At 42.4% G+C, this 21,423-nt stretch overlaps 1 protein-coding gene across 3 annotated transcripts in view; it reads left to right on the forward strand.

Annotated features, from left to right (window-relative positions):
- Positions 1 to 12,249, forward strand: part of LOC124789305 — a 52,634-nt gene extending 40,385 nt beyond the window's left edge. For all 3 annotated transcript variants that reach the window (XR_007016108.1, XR_007016109.1, XM_047256616.1), the window contains exon 3: positions 11,811 to 12,249. Coding sequence is in view for 1 of the 3 variants with exons in the window: in XM_047256616.1 (XP_047112572.1) it covers positions 11,811 to 11,949 (139 nt within the window). In the remaining 2 variants the exon portion in view is untranslated. The remainder of the gene's footprint in view (positions 1 to 11,810) is intronic.
- The last annotated feature ends 9,174 nt before the right edge of the window (positions 12,250 to 21,423 follow it).

The following is a 21,423-nucleotide window of genomic DNA, read 5'->3' on the forward strand; positions in this document are numbered from 1 at the left end:
CCTTCTGATTTCCTTCAATGCTAGTTTCTGATCTTCGTGAAATTCTTTCCATGTTTCTGAATTTCTGTAGCTACTGAACTTGTCCCATGCTTGCTTTCTTCTCTCAATGGCTTCATCACACTTTGCGTTCCACCACCTATGTTTGCGTTTTCTAGGTGGTTGTCCCCAGCACATAGTCTTCTGAACTGCCTTCGCCAGATCTGTCCATGTGTCTATTGAGTGCCTATTAATTTCTTCAACGATTTTATCCCTGTTTATCTTCAAGTATTCCGGATCAGGTTTGACTATTTTGTTTTGCGCTGTCTGTTTCAGTCTTGGGATTGGCCTAATCTTAACTTGTAGCAAATAATGATCAGACTCGAAGACTCCTTTACGTGTTCTGACATTTAGAATTTCCCGCGAATTTTTCTTGGATATGGCCACATGATCAATCTGAAATTCTCCCCACACTGTGTTGGGTGCTTTCCATGTTGTAAGTTTTCGTCTTGGTTTTTGAAATTGTGTTGACATGATTTTGAGGTTAAAGTTTTGACAATATTTTATGAGGTGTTCCCCATTTCTGTTCGTGTGAATATGTGCTGAGTATGGGCCTGTTATTTCTCTGAATTTTCTCTCCTTACCAAGCTGCGCATTGAAATCACCCATTACAATTTTCACATGTCTTTCTGGTACGTTGTTAGTTACTTCCTCCATGTCTTCCCAGAAGTCTTCAATTTCTTGTGGCTTCTTTCTGTTATGGTCATTTGTAGGTGCATGTGCGTTGATAATTGTGTATGCTTTATTACCCGATTTGAAGGACAGTGTCGAGATACGTTCTGATATTGAATTTAAGTCTATGATGTTATACATGACTGATTTGTGTACTGCAAACCCTGTACCAAACAATAATGGTGTTCCTCTTCTGACAGCAGATTTACCTTTGTAAATCCTGTAATGTTCTGTGTCGAAATGGTTTTCATCTACGAAGCGCGTCTCTTGGATGGCAAGAATTTTGATGTGAAATTTATCTAGCATGTCTGTCAGTTGTTTTAGTTTTCCAAGTTTGAACAGAGTGTTTGCATTGAGAGTGCCAAGGTAGTGCTTGCGAAGAGGTTTTGAGAAGCTCCGACTCTTCTCCTCATGATGTTCCTGGTCCCCCAGAATCCGATGACCAGGAAAGTCCAGTCCGTTGACTGGGGCCTGGGGTAGCGGATTTCTTTCCATTTGTTCCATCATGATTACTTCAAGTTGAAGTTGGGTGTGGTGACCTTCAACAAGATCACGGTAATTGCAGACTTGATTGTTGAGATCAAGCCATATTTCACTGCCGCACCAACTAGGTAAACAGACGCAGACCACTAGTCGCTGGATACCAGAACAGACACTAATGGATTTCTTGATGTTGTATGTTTGGTCCGCGAGAGCTATTTTATTTCGCTCAAGTCCGCCGGCAAGCCGGTGAGGACCCCCCTATCCGCCACCTGGGACGCGCCACGTCGGAGTATCACCTCTCCGCCTGCTACGACACCATAGTAGGTTCGTGGTTTAAATATGTTTTAATATAACAAAATATTTTCAGAAAAACTGCATGTCCTATTTCACTCCCTTAGGGGCTGAATTTCCAAAAGCACTGAAACAGTCCCCCCCCCCCCCCCCCCCCCCTCCTCAAGCTTGGAAGTGAAATATCAGTTTCCATAGATGTAGGTTTAAAAATGATTTGTTGTGACTTCAGCAATGATCTGTTTTCCAAGAAAGCTGTCGCCCACTGCTGTGTTGTGATTGTGGTTAAGTTTCCAAAAATACTGAACCATGCACTTTAACTTCTGACGAGAGTTTAGACAACAATTTTTGTAGTTCTAAATTCAAAATTGCCTTAATAGTGACATATTCTCAAAAAAGAAAAAGTTCATCCCGTACTTAGCTCCTTAGGGATGGAATTTCGAACAATCCCATACTAAACGACGCCTACAGTATAAGATTGACACACTCTCCAAATTTCAAGTTTTTCCTTTAGTGGTCTGGATTCGGCGATGAGGAGCCAACAAATCAGTCAAACCCTATTTCATCCCCTCAGGGATCGAATTTCCAAAAACACTGAAACCTGTTTTTATACTGAGAAGGCAAATACCAATTTTCGTAGATGTAGCTTTAAAAGTGCTTTAGTAGTTCTTTAATAATGATTCCTAATGATAAATTTGAGTCAGTATGTTGTGTGTGTGGGGGGGGGGGGGGGTCAGTTTTTTAATCAAAATGTCTAGTAAGTCAGTAATTTCAGCCAGAGGTTGTCCCTAACAATGATGACACGAGGTTATTTCAATATGACATGTAGTAGTAAATGGTATACCTTGGCTTCTGAGAAACAGGTGGTGGCAAGGATGAACAGACCCAAACTAGGAAACAATGTTGGTAGTCTTTCTGATGCAGAGGGTGTTTTTGACAGAGTTTGTACATAAGTGACACTGTTAACACTGCCTACTGTGTGGGTGTTCTGGAAATATTGTGGAAAAGGGTCATCCACATGTGAAAAGACATTGTAACTACCTGTCTGCTGCATCATGACAATGCGCCCAGCAAATTTCATTGTGTTCGTGAGTTCCTAGCGAAGTGCCACAGCCACTGTATGGTGCTGACCTCACTCTGGTGACTTCTTTGCTCAAGCTCAAGAGCATACTCAACGAAAGCTGTTTTGACAACAGTGAGGCTATCTGAGTGAGTATGACAACAGCTTTAAATGAGATTCCCATCGTGGCCTTCAAAGGGGTATACCGCGCATGGGAGAGATGGTGGAATAAATATGTAAATGCTCACGGTGGGGACTCTAAAAAACATAATCCTCTTAAAGATACTGTTAATAAATCTTTCTTAGAAGGTGTATTTCATGATTTTTGGGACACACCTTGCATGTCAGTTCATTGTTTGATTAGTACTTAGTTCCTACCTGTGATTTGCCTTTAGTGTTGCAGTGTCGTTACGTTTTAGTCCATGGGCCAATACAGATATGTGACACACTTAGGACAGACTTGTGTTGAAAAATATGTTTAAGCATAGTCAAGTCACAGTCCACTAAGAACAGGCGGTGCTTTTACTGTGATGCAACTATGATCCTATCATGTAATTCATATAGAGTGCATGAATTTCTTTGGTACACCTCTTCTTTGGCCGAACCCCACAAGAAGTAGTCACAAGGGATGAAGTATGGGCTTCTCGCACGCCATTCAGAAATAGCAGAATGGGGGTGGAAGAAGATGCTAGTACTGCCTCTCGTAATATGCAGGGACATGGCAGGGGCAGGATAGTCATCAGCAAGGTGCAGCATCGAGAGGCTCTTGTAGGGGAGGCTGGTTCGAAAGTGTTTATCCAGCCAGTCGTGAACGATGCAGGCAAAATGAGGTGGTGCTCTGTTGTGCTGAAAGAGGATATCCACAATATTGTCCCATTGCTATATCAATGGCCACATGTATTCATTCAGCATCTGGTAATATCGGTTGCTATTCATGGTGTCTCGCAATACGAATGGTCCAATGAGATGATCACTTGTCATACTGCACCATACTGTCAATTTTGGGGAACTTCGTGAGTTTTCAGTTGTCATTCCTGGTTTTGTTTCTGCATAATAATGACAGTTGTGTTGATCGACAAATCCCCAGTGTAACACACTGTGTCATCATTCCAAATACTGTTCTTGACCGAGCAGTCTAAGTTGCTGCAGTCATGGACTTTGTGGCTGGTCCCGGCGGAGGTTTGAGTCCTCCCTTGGGCGTGGGTGTGTGTGTTTGTTCTTAGGATAATTTAGGTTAAGTAGTGTGTAAGCTTAGGGAGTGATGACCTTAGCAGTTAAGTCCCATAAGATTTCACACACATTTGAACATACTGCTCTTGAACAAATCAGGCCAGTTGTTATGCCATGGCAGCGTAATTTTCTCGTATTCCTGTCACAATCCTCCAACGATAATTCCTGAACATAACATGGTTTCCGGATCAAGTGATTCTTTAACACAACATACACCATGGGACTGCCGATTTCGCTCTTACAAGCTGCCTGGTTGTTGATTTACCAGGACAGCATGTGAAGACATCCCTCATTGCTGCCACACTTTCTGGAGATTGTGCCACCAAAGGTCGTCTTCCTCATGGTTTATCCACAACCGACCCAGCTGTCATTACCTTGGTGAGACAAACCTAAATGGTTTTAGCATGAAGTGTAGCATGAGAGCCATGAACACCCTGCCACCATTTCCGAACAAGGACCGCAGATCACACTTCAAGCGGTGAAGGAACTACACCCTTCTGTAACGTTAGCTTTCCTGCCATCTTGTCGTTCTCCATAAGAAGGTGCTATGGACAGTCAGGGTATTCTCAGGGATACTGGAACAAAACACATCAATGTTCATTAATAAATATCAACAGTCACAAAACTTATGGACATTTAAAACTAGGAAACGACTTCTTCAATAAAATTCTTCAGGGTATGAGACCGCATCGTCATAATTTAAAATGCGCCAACGTTTCGGCCAGCGTTGCAGCTAGCCTTCATCAGGGCCTTACGTTAACTGCTAAATGAACACACTTGATTCCTTAAATAGCTGCACGAGAAAACCGTGTCGTTACTTGATTGGCTGTAAAAGGAGGAGGAGGAGGGGTGAAAGGTATGCTTTATTGGTGTTTCCTTTATTATCTGTCATTGGCTGAAATAGCTGTTTTCTATTGGTCTTTATATTAATCCACCCCATTGGAGGAGACGGACGAATAGCGAACATGTGATGGCTGTGACATCACACTGTTTCCATGCTGTCCAGAAGCCGGCTGCGGCGTGCCATTGCTTTGTGTGCTCGCGACCACTACTGCGGTTCTCCGCGTGTCTGCATGGGCCGCCACGGCTCTGCCGCCGCTCCGTAGCCCTGCTATTGCAGGCAGCCAAGACCTCGGAAGCTTGTACCCGTCCTCTCTATTCATGTTGGCGGGTCTTTTGGCTATTTCTATCGCCTCTTTAATCTTTCTTTTGAAAGTGAGAGGCTGTTTCGCCAGGACGCGGGCTTCTTGAAAAAATATTGGTTTCCCGCACTCGTCTCGGTGTTCCGCCACTGCTGACTTAGTGTGTTGTTTCAGGCGGATATATCTTTCATGTTCCGAGAGCCTTGTGCTAATCGGACGTCCCGTCTCACCTATGTAGACTAATCCACACGCACAACCAATTTCATACACGCCAGCTGTGTGTAGTTTGTCAACTGCATCCTTGGTAGAACCGAGCATGTCTGATATTTTGTTTCTGCTTCGGAAAATTGGTTTGATGTCGGCTTTTCGTAGAATTTTACCAATACGTTCGGTGACCCCTTGTACATATGGTAACACAGCAATGCTCTGTGCCTCCTTCTCCTCTTCCCTATTAGTCTTCTCCCTTGTCGACTTGGTGCTGTCTATCATCTTCTTCCCATAGCCATTAGTTCCGAAGATGGACCTGAGGCGTTCAAGTTCTGTCTTCAGATGTTCTTCGTCGCTTATCCTGTACGCTCTCTTCGTTAGCGTGTGCAGGGCGGACTTCTTCTGCGTGGGGTGATGGTGGGAGGAGGCGTGAAGGTACCTGCCCGTATTGGTTGGTTTCCTGTACACTATTTCTGGCCGGAAAACTTCAGATGGAATACTGGGATAAAGTTGACAGGTTAACCTTTCAGCAAGCATCAAGGACCAGCAATAGTATTACTAACCGCCAGATGAGAAAGTACGACAAACTACAACAGAAAGCCACGGACGAAACATTGACGCTGGACAGGCGACGGACAGTGGTCAACCTCTCCAGCCACACCTTGAGCGAAGCAACCACAGCAATTCTGGCCAAGGGGATGAATTTCGCAGTCGCACCTAAGCGAGTTCCAAAAGAAGATATCATAGAATCCGTAGAGGCTTCGGTACGTCATCTGCCACAGGCCGAGGCAGAGAAGATCCGGCAGGAAACGGTCAGAGTTCTGAATAAAGCAAAGCCACCAAAGCAAAACATCAACGCTGAGGAATACCATGCCATCAAGGAACTCAGGGACAACCCCCACTTAGTAGTGGTACAGGCAGATAAGGGCAACGCCACTGTAGTCTTGGACACAACTGATTACAACAAACGAATGGAAGATATTCTCGCAGAACCTATCTACAAGAAACTTCAGGGAGATCCGACGGCCAAGGTAATCAAAACGACGCAGGCACTGCTCGAGCACTCTAGAATCAACTTCGACAAGGCCAGAAGATTCATCCCGCAAGTGACACAGGCACCAAGGATATATGGTGTACCGAAGGTACACAAAACCGACTTCCCCTTAAGGCCCATAGTAAACAGTATAAATTCGCCGACCTACTGCCTAGCGAAAGAACTGGCACCTAGGCTCCGACACCTAGTGCACCAAACCGAGTCCTACGTTAAGGATTCCACTCACTTCGTGTCTCTCCTAAAGGAAATGCGTGTTACGGACCAAGATCTGATGGTTAGTTTCGACGTCAAATCCCTACTCACGAATGTCCCAGTGTCAGATACTGTGAACATCCTAGAAGAACGCGTGGCACCTGATATATGTGAGCTTGTGCGCCACTGTCTGACGACCACCTATTTCAAGTGGAGAGGTCAATTTTATGAACAAACTGACGGTGTAGCTATGGGCTCACCCCTATCACCTATCGCAGCAGAAATTTTCATGGAGGCATTTGAGGAAACAGCCCTCCAGTCCGCACCATTACGCCCAAATTGTTGGCTTCGCTATGTCGATGATACTTTCGTCATCTGGCCCCACGGAGAAGAGGAGTTACAGAACTTCCACAAGCACCTTAACCAACAGCATACGAAAATTCAGTTTACAATGGAAACAGAGAAGAATGGGGTGCTGCCTTTTCTCGACGTGGAAGTTTATCGAAAACCTGATGGTAAACTTGGCCACAAAGTGTACAGGAAACCAACCAATACGGACAGGTACCTTCACGCCTCCTCCCACCATCACCCCACGCAGAAGAAGTCCGCCCTGCACACGCTAACGAAGAGAGCGTACAGGATAAGCGACGAAGAACATCTGAAGACAGAACTTGAACACCTCAGGTCCATCTTCGGAACTAATGGCTATGGGAAGCAGATGATAGACAGCACCATGTCGACAAGGGAGAAGACTAATAGGGAAGAGGAGAAGGAGGCACAGAGCATTGCTGTGTTACCATATGTACAAGGGGTCACCGAACGTATTGGCAAAATTCTACGAAAAGCCGGCATCAAACCAATTTTCCGAAGCAGAAACAAAATATCAGACATGCTCGGTTCTACCAAGGATGCAGTTGACAAACTACACACAGCTGGCGTGTATGAAATTGGTTGTGCGTGTGGATTAGTTTACATAGGTGAGACGGGACGTCCGATCAGCACTAGGCTCTCGGAACATGAAAGTTATATCCGCCTGAAACAACACACTAAGTCAGCAGTGGCGGAACACCGAGACGAGTGCGGGAAACCAATATTTTTTCAAGAAGCCCGCGTCCTGGCGAAACAGCCTCTCACTTTCAAAAGAAAGATTAGAGAGGCGATAGAAATAGCCAAAAGACCCGCCAACATGAATAGAGAGGACGGGTACAAGCTTCCGAGGTCTTGGCTGCCTGCAATAGCAGGGCTACGGAGCAGCGGCAGAGCCGTGGCGGCCCATGCAGACACGCGGAGAGCCGCAGTAGTGGTCGCGAGCACACAAAGCAATGGCACGCCGCAGCCGGCTTCTGGACAGCATGGAAACAGTGTGATGTCACAGCCATCACATGTTCGCTATTCGTCCGTCTCCTCCAATGGGGTGGATTAATATAAAGACCAATAGAAAACAGCTATTTCAGCCAATGACAGATAATAAAGGAAACACCAATAAAGCATACCTTTCACCCCTCCTCCTCCTCCTCCTTTTACAGCCAATCAAGTAACGACACGGTTTTCTCGTGCAGCTGTTTAAGGAATCAAGTGTGTTCATTTAGCAGTTAACGTAAGGCCCTGATGAAGGCTAGCTGCAACGCTGGCCGAAACGTTGGCGCATTTTAAATTATGACGATGCGGTCTGATACCCTGAAGAATTTTATTGAAGAAGACAACGGCCGCAGAAGCCTACGCTTACATTTAGGAAACGACTTATTACGTATCCTCTAGAATGTTAGACAGTGGTTGCAGCTAAGTTGGTAGATCACATGGCTGCTTTCACAGGTGGCCCTGCCTTTCATGAAGTAGAAGACACCATTGACAGGGCAAGAGTAGATAGTAGTGGCAGGATTTGCATCTAGGTCTATTGTAGGGATAGAAACCAAGGGGCAGGGAGTTGGGAATTGGGGGGGGGGGGGGGGGACATATGGATTGACATGTATACTGCATTGATTCTGTGGGCAGTGGAATGCCACTGTGGGGTGGGTGGTCAGGATATTTCTCATTCCAAGGCATGACAAGATGGAATTGAAGCCCAGGTGGAGAATATGATTCAGTTTGTTACAGTCCTGGGTGGTACTAAGTGTTGGGGGTGCTCCTTTGTGGCTGGTTGCTGCATCAGTAGGTGACTGGGGAGACGAGAGAGATCAATTTCTGGACAAGGTGGGTAGGGTAATTTTGGTCACTTAACGGCTTCAGTGAAGCCCTTGACACATTTGGAGAGGGACTGCTCATCGCTACAGATGTGACAAAGGAGGGTGGCTAGGTTGTTTGGAGAGACTTCTTGGTGTTAAATTGTTGGCAGCTCTTCAAGTGGAGGTACTGTTGATGGCTGGTAGGTTCGATGTAGGCAGATGTGCTGATGTAGGCATCCTAGAGGTAGAGGTTGATGTCAACAAAGGTGGCTTGTTGGGTCGAGGAAGACATGGTGAAGTCTTTGCAATGCATCCTTTGTTCACATAAACCCCGGGTGTTGACTTTCGCTAGAAACTGTTCTCTACTTGCCTCTGTCCCCTTCTCTGCTGTCACTCCAGCCCTACATATACAATCTATCTTGCCAGTGCAGCTCCATAATCCTTTCCTCTTCTCTACTTCTCCCCTCTGCCCTTCTTCCCCAGCACAGCCTCCCAGTGCTGCACCTAGCTGCTAGTTATCCTGTCCCTGCCACGTCAGTGCACACTCCCACGGGCAACACTAGCATCTTCTCCTGCCCCTAACCTACTACACCTTTTTCACCCCACCCCTATGATTCTTCTATATGCTCACTATCCACCGCAGCTGAGATCACTGCTCACCTCACAAGGAAACATCATCATTTGACCTCTTTATTTTGAGGAGAAAAAAGAACACATGCAAAGATATCAACCCCACCAAAAGATCTCATGTGAATATTTGGGCCATAATCTCATAGTATGCAGTTATGACTTTCTGAACCTACATCTTTTAAACATTCATGCACAGTGTTTATCACTCACTCTGTCCCAATGCAGACACCTAATGACCAAGTGTGAAGTACTGTACATTGGACTGAGTAAAAGGTTTGTGTTTACAAAGTCAGTGAACGAATAAGGGATAATGTGGCACCTCCAGGGGCGGTAGAGAATGAAGATCAAATTGCAGTGTTTAAATGTTGAAGAATGAGAGCCCTTGTAAGTCGTATCTAAGAAGCATTATTGTATCTGGTTATTAACTAACTTTTATGCAAGGCAAACGAAAATGTATGGGGCTTTCTTTGTGCTATTACCTATATATTTCAATTTCATTGTAGAAATCATAGATAACTTCATGTGTGAAGACGTGCCAGGCAAAACAGTGGACTGGCATTCGAAGCCTCCTTACATGAGGATGGCGATGATGATAATCAGGCTGCCCTTTCACCACAGTCCAAGTCTTCAAACAGCTTCATTGGCACAATATAGCAGGTATGTACAAAGGAGGGAGTGAGTGATAATGCAGCCAGCTGTGGGACGAGCGAGAACATGCAAATGTTTAAAAGCTGTGCATTCAGAAGGTCGTAACTGCATACTATTGTAATTATGGCCCAAATTTTCTTGTGGGTTTGATTTCTGAAACTAATATCTTGCAAATGTGCTTTTATCTCCTTAAAATAAGAGACCAGGTTGGTGATGTTTCCTGTCAGACACAGTAGGACCTTCCTGCCCAGAGACAACAGTGCATGCACGTGCGTGCATCCGTGTGTGTGTGTGTGTGGGGGGGGGGGTGTGGGGGGGGTGGGGGGGTGTTGGTGTGTGGGGGGGTGGGGGGGGTGGGTGTGTGGGGGGGTGTGGGGGGTGGGGGTGTGTGGGTGTGGGGGTGTGTGGGTGTGTGGGGGTGGGTGTGGACATGCATGTGTTTTTTCTTCAGTCTTTGGGGACTATAATGATGCCAGATATTGCATTGGTATGTTTAACTGGATCTCTGGAGTATGCCTGTGTTTTACACTAAGTAGTAATACTTACCTGTAAAAATGTTGAAGCCTTGAATGCGTTTTGCTCAACAGTTTTTAGATATTTGTCAAAGAACATCTTGTAAACACCATGGGCTGCACTGAAATTCATTATTATTTGGATTTATAATCCATCAGCAGCAGCATATTATGTACCTCTATATCAGTGACGTGTGTCAGTTATAAATTCCCTATGATGTTCAGCTTGATGTCCGTGTCACAGTAAAGAGGTTATCGTGTACGTTACTACTGTCCAATCTTATTTAGTGACTGACAGATCTTTGACTTGTGACTTCATTGTTTTCGCTCTGATTTTTTGTCAGACATGATCAAGAATTTTCACTCTTAAGATCTGACAACAGTAACGTACATAACAACATATGTACTGAGAGATTCACATAAAGCTGGACATCATAAAGAAATTATAACTGACATGCAGGTCATTGATGTGGAGATACATAATGCCACTGATGATGGGTTATATACCCAAATAATAAATGTTTGAAGTTCAGCTCAGGGTATTTAGCAGATGTGCCTTAACAAATATCCTTTGTTTTTATGATTTCTGAAGGATTATAGCAATGTCATGTACTGTTAAGTTTAAACTTCCTACAGAGCATGAGGAGTACAGCATTCTGCAATTCTCTGTCTATGCATTCAATCCATAGAGGTGTTTACAATGAGTTTATGGCTGTGGCCAATTCAAGATGCAGTACAGTCCAATAATGATCTTTGTCCAACTCTGCAGATACCTATCTGACATACTGTGTAGTAGTTATTCTCGCCCATATGACCATCAGCAACAGTGCTCGGTGGTACAACTATCTACAGTTTGATTACAAACTTCAGTCAGTAATGATGTTCCTGCCCTGCATTGACTGCTTTGTGTCAGCAGGGAACAATGAGGTAATACCCAATGAGGCTTGCAGAGTGGTGATTTGACATTCAATATGCCACTCCTGCAGGTGCAGCCATTGTCAATTATTATTAAATGTACCAGCCCACACAGAGAAGGGACTGCTTGACCAAAGCTATTCATGCGTAACTAGAGAGCATGTACTCATTCTTCATTGGTCTTTGGTGAGACAATAATTATATATTGTATTTATGGTGTTCCTCTTGACATTTTGAGTTAAAAGTGGGCTGATTAGGCAAACTTCAAGTCTTTCAGGATCAAGTAAACATTTTTAAAAGTATTTTTTACATTAGTCAGAGCTAATATCATTACAAGTCTTTAGTTCATTGAGAAAAGCAACAATAATTCAGCGTGATAAAATTCTAGAGAAGCATCCTGAAAGTCACTCTAGAAATGTGAATGTGGAAAAATTTGTGTGTGTTGATTGCAAGAAATTAATCCATTTAATTTTACATTTGTAGCCATTTCCTTTCTGTGATCTGCTTCTTGCATGTAATATTCTGTTAATTCAAATTGTGCTAATTTTTTCAATATTATTTTATCTTTATTTGTATTAGGGTACTCCTAGAATTGCTCAGCATGAACATTCATCCCACTTCGATTTACACTATTCTACGTCATCTTTGTGCCCGGCACGGACAGAAGGCACGTGCAGCTGCAGCCTGCCAGAAGCTCGCAAGCAAAAGTAAAAAGTAGAAAGTAATGTTATCTGTTGTGTTCCTAGTTCAGCCCAGTTGTCATTAAATAAAAGCAAACCTGAATATGATGTAAATCAAACAGTGATTTATTTACTTCTTGTGTGACATAGTTGTAAAGTGATGTATAAATCAAATATATGTATAGGTCTCATCACTCTGAATTTGTTAATAGGCATCTCAACTACAGGTAGGAGTTGTAGGAAGCAAACTGGCAGCAAAGCACTGTACTGTATTTATATTTAAGGCTTTTTGTGTATAATATCCATATCTTTGTTAATAAATAATTGTAAAAAACACACATTTGGACTTCAACACCAATTATGTCTTTCACTCTCTGCGTTTCAGGTAAATGATTTGATTTCCTTTTTAAACAAAAGAAGAAGGAAAAAGAAGCAACTTTCACCTCAAATGTCATTCTTGTTACACACTTGGTTACAATTAGTTTTTTTAATTTGTTTAGTGCACTTTCCAGTCACATTAATGTGACCATCTGTAAAAACCTGAATAACCACCTTTGACTGTGGACTGCTGTGAAACATGCAGGAAGAGAGTCTGTGAGGTTCTAAAAGTTGCTGAGGGGTGTGTAGAGCCATGCCAACTCCAGTGCTGTGACCAGCTGTGCTAGGTTTCTTGGTTGAGAATCAGTGGTGTGAACAGCCTGATCAAGGTAGTCCCACAAATTCGTGATTTTGTTCAAATCTGGGGAGTTTGGTGGCCAGGGGAGTACGGCAGACCCATCTTGGTGCTCTTCAAACCACACACACACGGCTGGGAGCTGTGTGACACATTGTGTTGTCCTGCTGGTAGATGCCATTGTTCCAAGGAAAAAAAACTGCAAGTAAGGATGGACATGGTGAAGGATATATGCATAATTATGGTGATCCATTGTGCATTCCAGAATGACGTGATCATCCAGTGTTTGCTTTCAGATGTTTAACACCATACATGCCAGTGTTCATCTGTCTGCCGGAGCATAAAATATGATTCATCTGAATGTGATGCGTCTGGAAAGGCCACCTGTTGCCACTCAGTGGACATGCAGTCGTGGTACTGGCGTGCAAATTCCAGCCTATGTCACTGTTACACCTTCCTCGCATTCAGTTTTCTCAGAAAATAGAGGAGCTATGTTCACGATTATGGGTTATGATTAGAATTGCATGGATGCATAAACCAGGCAAGTTCTGCGAAGGTCCATATGCAACAATATTCACTGAGCAGTCGCTGAGGAGACACTGTTCATATGTTCTTCTCTACACACATCTGCAGGTGCCATCCACCCCTGTTATTTATGGCCTGTGATGCACAGCTCTTGCCTCGGTGCCGGTTTTGGATAGCAGCATTTTGCCATGTGCTGTATACTTTAACCACAACAACAAGCAAATATAAATTACAAACTTAGCTGTTTAGGAAATGCCTCCACTCTCGGCCCAAAAGCCGGTGGTCGTTCTCTTGCAGAAGTCAGATAAATCATTCCATTTCCACGTTATGATAATGAAATAATTGTTTTCGGTGTCTCCACCAAAAAGCTTTGTATACCCTCCACTGCTAGTGCTTGCACTTGTCATTTGTGAGTGGTTATTTGCATATCGATGTCGAACGTAGGTGATGGTCGCATTAATGTGACAGACCATGTATATCAACCATGTCTCTGTGACAACATTCGTCACTGTGTGCACAGCCGGAGCAAAAGACAGAGAAAGGATCTTTAGTGCAGCAAGGAACATTAATTAGCATTTTAGCATTGTAATATTTATGTATTATTCTTTGAATGTTTGGTAGTTATCAATTGAATTTCAATAAAGACTTATGGATTACTGGCACATGTGAATTACATGGTAATTATGTTATTTGCAGCATGATTACCCATATTGGTGACCCCAACATGATTTGATAAAAAAGAGAGTCGGAACTGAAAAACGTTTTTTTTTCCTTTGTAACAACGGCAGTGACAGCAGACATGCTACTGCTTTTGATGGAGACAGAAGTTAAGGCAGAGCTAACCACAACTTCAGCTGCACTGGAGTGAATGGTAGCCGAAAGTAATCAGCTAGGTAGGTATAGCATGAACTGACAGGCTCATGCCAAGCTCCCACAGTTCTGACATAACTGTCCATGGATGTGGTTCACACATATAGAAGCCATCCTTCAGCAACAAGGTGTGTGTACAGATGAAGACAAATACTTAATAACTTAGAAGGGACAGTTGTATAGTGAATCAAAGATATTCTAGGGCAACCTTCGTACTCACCGATAAAGGAGACATGGGTGTGATGATATACTTTTGTGCTGAGGATTCACCTGCAAAAAGCTTTTGATGAGGAGCTGATTGGCAACAGATCACCATCACAGGTATTGCAAGCTTTAAGTGTGCTCTCACTGGTCTGGAGTTACTGCCAGAACAGTCACTATGGGTGTTGTGGTGCCATAAATTTGTGGTCTGCATCCACTCAGTTGTGACAGCACTTCATGATTTTCCACTATGCAAATTAACGAAGAAAGCTGATGCAATAGCGACTGTCATGTCCAAAATTCCAGCAGGCTTTAAAATTGAAGGTCTACCCAATAGAAGTCACATAATGAGTATTGAAGCAGCAAACATTAACACAGAAGCAAATCATCGTGACAGGTGCAGACACACCAGCGCATGAAAAAAGGATGGAGGCGTTGGAAGATTAGGTTGAGTGGCTAAATTTGAAGTTATTGGCAGAACAGGACGCATTTCAACATCACTGCGAGCGTGCTCATGAACATCAGATGAAGCAATGGAAGGATAATCTATGCAGATGTGATGCAACTTCATCACATTGGTGCTGGTACCACAGGTGTTTTGGGGAGGCAGCTCGGCAGTGCACCAATCCTTGCGGTTACCCAGATATGGTAGATGAATGTTAGAGGATGTCAACATGCGTCACCAACAATGAGTGTCTCCACAAAGCAAGATAGAGAGGCACCATGCTAATGCAGCACTTTCGACATGGTGCACCGGTCACTGCTATTGTTTGCCTATGATCACGTATCTGGCCAAAATTTTTTCATTGATTCAGGGTCAGAAGTGGCGTCTACCCCAAAGAACTTTGCAGTGCTACGAACAGACGAACACAGCATATGCTCACTGGTGCTAACAACTACCGCATGGTGAACAAACGATGACATTGGATCTAGGACTACTTCATGAAATTACATACATGTTTGTTGCTGAGCCTATACTCGGCACGGATTTTCTGCTGCAATTTTGTCTGTTGGCAGACTTGGTGAAATGGTGTCTGATCGAAGTATTGGTAGATGGAGAGTCAAATGAAACTGGATGGTGGGATCATAACACTTTTCAGCTGACAGAAATGGTCATGCCAGTTCAGGACAGTGATCTGTATCGGCTGCTACAGGAATTGCCATCACTTACCCATCAGGACGCTATTGATGGAAAGAGATATCACATGGCGGTGCATCACATCCACTCTACACTGGGCAACTTGCAGTTGCTCAGCGGAGGCAGCTCCTGGCAGCACAAGCAGGTTTTGAAGAGATGCTGAAAGCAGGTGATGTGAGCAGATCTAATGGTTCTTTGCGTCATTTCTTTGTCATTACATAAGCTCAGGTGTTTAGTGTAGTTGAGTATAAAAGGCATATTTACAAGTCCTGGTAACACCAGATGATGTGCAGAAAACCACAGTAACAACACTTTTTGGCCTTTTTCATACAACTTCATGTTGTGAAATGTTCCACAAACTTGGCAACACTTTATGCATGACATGCTGCGTAGTTTGACATTTGCTACATTGATGACATTCTCGTATCCTCTGCTACCGTGAAAGAACATGTCTCACACCTAAGGCAACGTCCTCATTACTTACAAGAATATGGTACAGTTATTAATGCAGCAAAGTGCGTTTTTGGCAAGACAGCGGCTCAATTTTTTGTACATTTAGTGATGGCAGCAGGCCTCTCACACTTCCAGGTCGAGTTGCAGCAGTACAAGATCAAAGTAACAGAAGCTGCCTAAAATGGTGCTTCCAGGCAAAGAAGCATGTGGTAGCCAGAAAATGACTTGGAACCTGGCAACTAAAGAGGCATTTCGCAAAGTCAAACAAGTGGCACAGTTGTCTCATCCTCGCATTGATGCACCTCTGGCTCTCATGACACACGAGCTAAACCGCTATGTACCAAACGCTATGCGACTTTCTCAGGTGTCAGCATATGGCTTTGGGTGTCATGTTATGCCACAGGTATTTAGTGCAACACATCACAGAACAACCAGTGCATGTACATGCCAGTAGAATGTCGATGTGTAGTGTTTAGGGTGTTACATAATCTGGCTTTTCCAGGCGTTGGGACAGCTGCTAAATTAGCAGTAAGCAAGGTGACTTGTCCAGGAATACAGAAGGAATGTAAAGTGAAGGCATACTCATATCTGGAATGTCATTGTATCCACCATTGGTTCATCAACATACAAGCTCGCAGAGTACTTGGCTAATCTTCTCACTAAATGTGTGGGTCACATCATCAGAATACATCTTTGACTTAAAGTGAGGGACACGTTATGATCAGTTTTGTTGCGGTGGCAGTGTTTATGAATGTGCCTATCAGACACTCTTTGGACTTACTATCCCAGTTCTTCATAAGTGACGTGGTCAAGATATTTAGGCACACTCCTACATCTCATTTTCTGTACAATAGCCAGTATCAAAATCAGATAGATGGCTTTGTAATGGGAAGCCCATTAGCTCCAGCTGTTGCAAATCTATGGAGAATTTCAAGGGTCTTGCCTTAGACATGGTGTGATTAACCCCTAATTATTTCTTCTGAAGTGGATGACTCATTTGCTAATTTGCTCCATGGACAAGAAAAACGTGACATCTTCTTGGAATATCTCAACAGCATTAACTACTCCTTCCAGAGCACCAAGGAAGTGAAAGAGACAGTGCAGTGACCTTCCTCAATGTCCTAGTCCACTACAAATGGATGTCTTGGCCAAAATCTACTCTCACCAATCTATAGTTGCATGCTATCAGCCATCATAACCCAGCACAGAGGCACACTGTTATAAGCATTGGTACATTGTGCAAGAACGTTATCAGATGCTGATAAACTGCCCCATGAGCTGAGCCACCTATGCAAGGTCTTCAGGAATAATGGCTACAATATTCCTCAAGTAAGTGAACTGATCTTGAGCAAGTATTGCAATAAGACCACCAACTAGAACCAGGAAAAGAAACTTAATTTTTTTGTCATTCTGTGTCTCTGTGTAAGGAAAGATAAGCTGCCTGCTTTAAAGACTCAAAAGCAAATTGACTTTTAGGCCTCCAACAAAAAAAATTACTGAGACCATTTAAAGATGCAGCAGTTCTCAGAATACCTGGAGGCTTGCAAGATACCTTATGAGCATAGCTACTTTAACGTTGAACAAACAGTGCATACTTTAGAACAACATAGGAAGGAACATGAGAGGTTTTATCACTACGCTACCCTGAAAAATCTGCTTTAGCTGAGCATGCTCTAAAAATGGTCACCAGATCAAATTTTATGAAGCTTACACTAACAGCTTCTTGGAGTATATAATTAAAGAAGTCATCAAAACAAAAATCAATGATAGCAGCCTGCAGCTCAGCATGGCATGGGATCCAGTGATCATGACTTGAAGCAGGCACATTGAATGCTGAGTCAACATATGCCCATATATGGCAATGCTGTCAGTAGCAATGACGTCACAACCAGTACCAGGTGTATTTAAGGGTGTAACAGCAGTCATTCCACTTGACAATGTTCAAGAAGTGCTTGGTCAAAAGCTTGTGGCATTTTAACCACTTGTTGCAGCTGAAAGCCTGAGAACATTTTACTCAACGTTACCGTTGTGAGAATCTTTCTTACATTATATGTTGCAATTGGTTTGCAATCACTTTTCTCAAGTTTTCATTTCTTTTGCGGTGGTATAATTTTTGCCACTTTTATTTATCAAGATGTATTGTATCTTCGAATGATACTGTATAATATTCTACAGAGGATTATTGTTGTAGATAGCACATTTTTCAAGCAGAAAACAGTTAATCTTGTCATGCCCAGCAGATGTATCTTTCTTGACTTTTTTTGTCTTTTAATGTTTGTATTTGTATTTTATTGTTTGTGTTTCATCTGCTGCTTATGGAGATGGGGGGAAAAAGGAAAAGTTCAAGGGAGTATTGTTGATGGAAAGACTGGGTACAGTGTTCATACATTAATAGACTATTTTTAAGATTTATAAAATTTTATAATTAAATTCAGTGGAAATTTTGTGTGCCTTATTCAGTATTTTCATCTGCTGTATTCCATATAATTAATTCCTCTGTGAAGCTTTCCATCAAGTCTAAAGATTTTAGGCTTTATTTACACAGGTATCTCATGTGCCATAGATGAAATTAAATCTGGTAATACCTAGATTCCAGTATTACTATTGAAGTGACACCAAATTATTGCTGTGGCACTATAAAACAGTCATTTAAACTTTTTGGTGATGCTAGGCTTTCTTGGCTGAGCAGAAATTTTACATGGATTTTGTGAAATTGATTGAAGCAAATTAAGAAAAATAAGTCTCCATTGTTTATTGCTGCTTGTTGCTAGACTTATGTATCTCACGCAGTAAAGGTTTGAGCGCTAACATTGCACAATACTTTGACACCAATAGAAATTACATACATGTCTTTCCCATAACACATGCGACAAGCAACTTCCTCCCATTAGCTTTGTGTGCCATCATGCAGCTTTCCAAAGCCAACACAGTTTTTACATGTGGACACATTTATGAAAGTCTCTGATAACTGCTCGAATGTAAATTAAATATCAAACAAGATGTTGGTATCTTTGTTGGTATCTTTAATATAATGGGCCACATGAATAAAACTGAAGCACAAGCTTGGAGCAAAAGGTAGAAGTAAGAGCATTCACTTGGAAGAAAAAGGGAAAAGGAGAAGCATTAGTTTCTGATTGCAAGAATAACCTTTTGCTTTTCCTCTCTACCTTTTACTTTTAACACAGTAGCAAAAGCTCCTAGCCGTCTTCTCGGTACGCAGTCAGCGAACCATTGTTGAGCAAGAGCACGGTTCATCACTGTTTCCTTTGCCGTGAGACTGCGTTTCACTTCATTTATTTTCAATGAGTACTGTCACTTATGGTCTGAAGGTGTCCTTGTCCAATTCAGATGAAAGCTCAGTATGTGCAGAAAGTACGATGTTGTTTTTAGTCACGGCTTTAGAAAATCATCTTGAGTTATTGGAGAAGTCACAACTTCCAGAAGCAAAAAGAAAGAAAGAAGCAGCAATCCTAAATGTTATACATTCACTTGAAACTAATATCGGTATTAAAATTGACAGGAAACAATTGCTAAAGAAAGTTAGTGCATGAAAAGGAAAACTGATAAGAACAGAACGGGAAATAAACAGATTGTTTTAAATGTTTTGGAGAAAAAGTTTTACAGCTTTCCACAAGGAGATGGGAATCCTACAGTCAACCAGATACCAGGTAAGATAGATTATATGCTCGTGTGATGTTAATATTTATTTATTTTCATTCAGTTAAAAAAACTACACACTGTCTGTCAACGTTAAAATGAGTCCCCCCCCCAAATCGTTAACTTTCAGAGGCAGTGACATTAGGGGTTGCACCATCCATATCTACACTATCGCCAGTAGAGCACTCGAAGTCATCTGGTAAGATTCAGTTCTAGTTAGTCAAACAAAATTAATTACTGCTTCTTATAAAGATACTAGCGGAAATTTGTTTTTCACGAGAGTAACGAAATGTTCTTATTTCTGTATCGTAAGTACTATTACTACTATTACTGTTATTAGTGGTGCTAGCAGTAATACGATATGTAAGAGCCATGTTTGCTATTCAGTTTCATTAACTGCCACGGCTAGAGTTAACGTGGGCTGCCAACATTTCGTAACCCTTTGTGAAGGAAAGTTTCTGCTGTTATCTTTGTAAAGTAAATCTTCATAAAAATGCAAACACACATTAAGTTCTACCATTGTATACATCTCTGGCGTACATATGTATTTCTAGGAATAGATGTTACACCTCGTGCTGGCCCACCATCCTCTTCGTCTGGAGCAAGTCTATTTGCCAGGCCACTACCCTTGAAGAAAGGAGCATTGCTAGAAACAGACGAGACGAAGATGCTCAGTACCACAGAATTACATAGGCTGGTGCTGCTGGAGCAACTGACGCTCACTCGCCTGCAAATGGAAAAAGAAACTATGTTAGTGAACTTTCTTAATATAATGATGAATAATGTAAACAATTTGCAACAGAAGGAAAATGTAAATAGTTTTAATGTATTTACTGTTCTGTAGACTGTGTTATTTCTTTTGTTCTAGATGATAAGTAGTTTTGTATCCTTTCATAAATGAAAAATTCTGAATCCTGCATTTTGTATTAGAGCTGCAATTTCTTGTCTTCTTTGACATCCCCTCCTAAGAATATTCCCTTCAGTTAAAGGCTTCTCTTCCTCATTATCACCATCTTCATGTAAATCCTGTGCCGTGTCTTCAAAATATTCATCTTGTAGATGTTTTGCAACATTATGCAGTATAAAGCAGCAAGGTATTATTGTTGGAACATTTGGTAAGGCAACTCTACACATATACAGCAAAACAGGAAACCGCCTCTTCAGCTGAACAAAGCAACGCTCTATCACAACTCTTTCTTTTTTTAAAAAGGTTATTGTATGACTTGTGACTATCCTCTGTTGGATTACGAAAGGGGGTCATCAGCCAGGGCTCTAGGCCATAGCCTTCCTCACCCAAAAGAACAGTGTTCTTACATTCACTCAGCACTTTCCAGACACTTGTATTTCTCCATATTCGATTGTCATTTACTGACCCTGGCCAGCTAACTCCAACACTAGTGAACTGTTCCTTTACATTGCATGTAGCCTGCACATTTATACTAGCAAAACCCTTTCTGTTGATATGCGAGGCGTGTTTTTTAAGTAAGTACCGTTTTGAAATTAAAAAAAGACGTGCTAAGATATCTCAATAATTTCATTTTTACGTGAAAGCCTATACCTTAATCTACGCACTGACACCATTAGTCTGATTCTTCCTTGTTTACATAGTGTACTGAGCGTTTAAGATGCCTCCGATAATCATGAGTCCCGCCGGCTGTGAAGTACGGGCTGTTATAAGATTTCTTAGTGCTAAAGGCCTAAAAGCGAACGATATTCATCGTGAGATCTGTGCAGTTTACGGAGAAAACATTACGAGTGATGGAATGGTAACAAAGTGGGTGAGAGCATTTAAAGATGGCTGCACAAATAAGCTTGATGAACAACAGAGTGGTTGTCTTCGGTTGGTAATGAAAGTTTGGTGCAGGAAGTGCACAATAAGGCGAGAGAAAACAGACGCTTTACGATTTTCTCCTTGCGGGATGACTTTCCTAATGTTTCTCGTAGTGTTTTGTTTGGCTTTGTGACAGAGCACTTGAATTACTGAAAATTGTGCGC

The sequence above is a fragment of the Schistocerca piceifrons genome, chromosome 3, assembly GCF_021461385.2.
Source record: "Schistocerca piceifrons isolate TAMUIC-IGC-003096 chromosome 3, iqSchPice1.1, whole genome shotgun sequence".
Classification (NCBI taxonomy): domain Eukaryota; kingdom Metazoa; phylum Arthropoda; class Insecta; order Orthoptera; family Acrididae; genus Schistocerca; species Schistocerca piceifrons.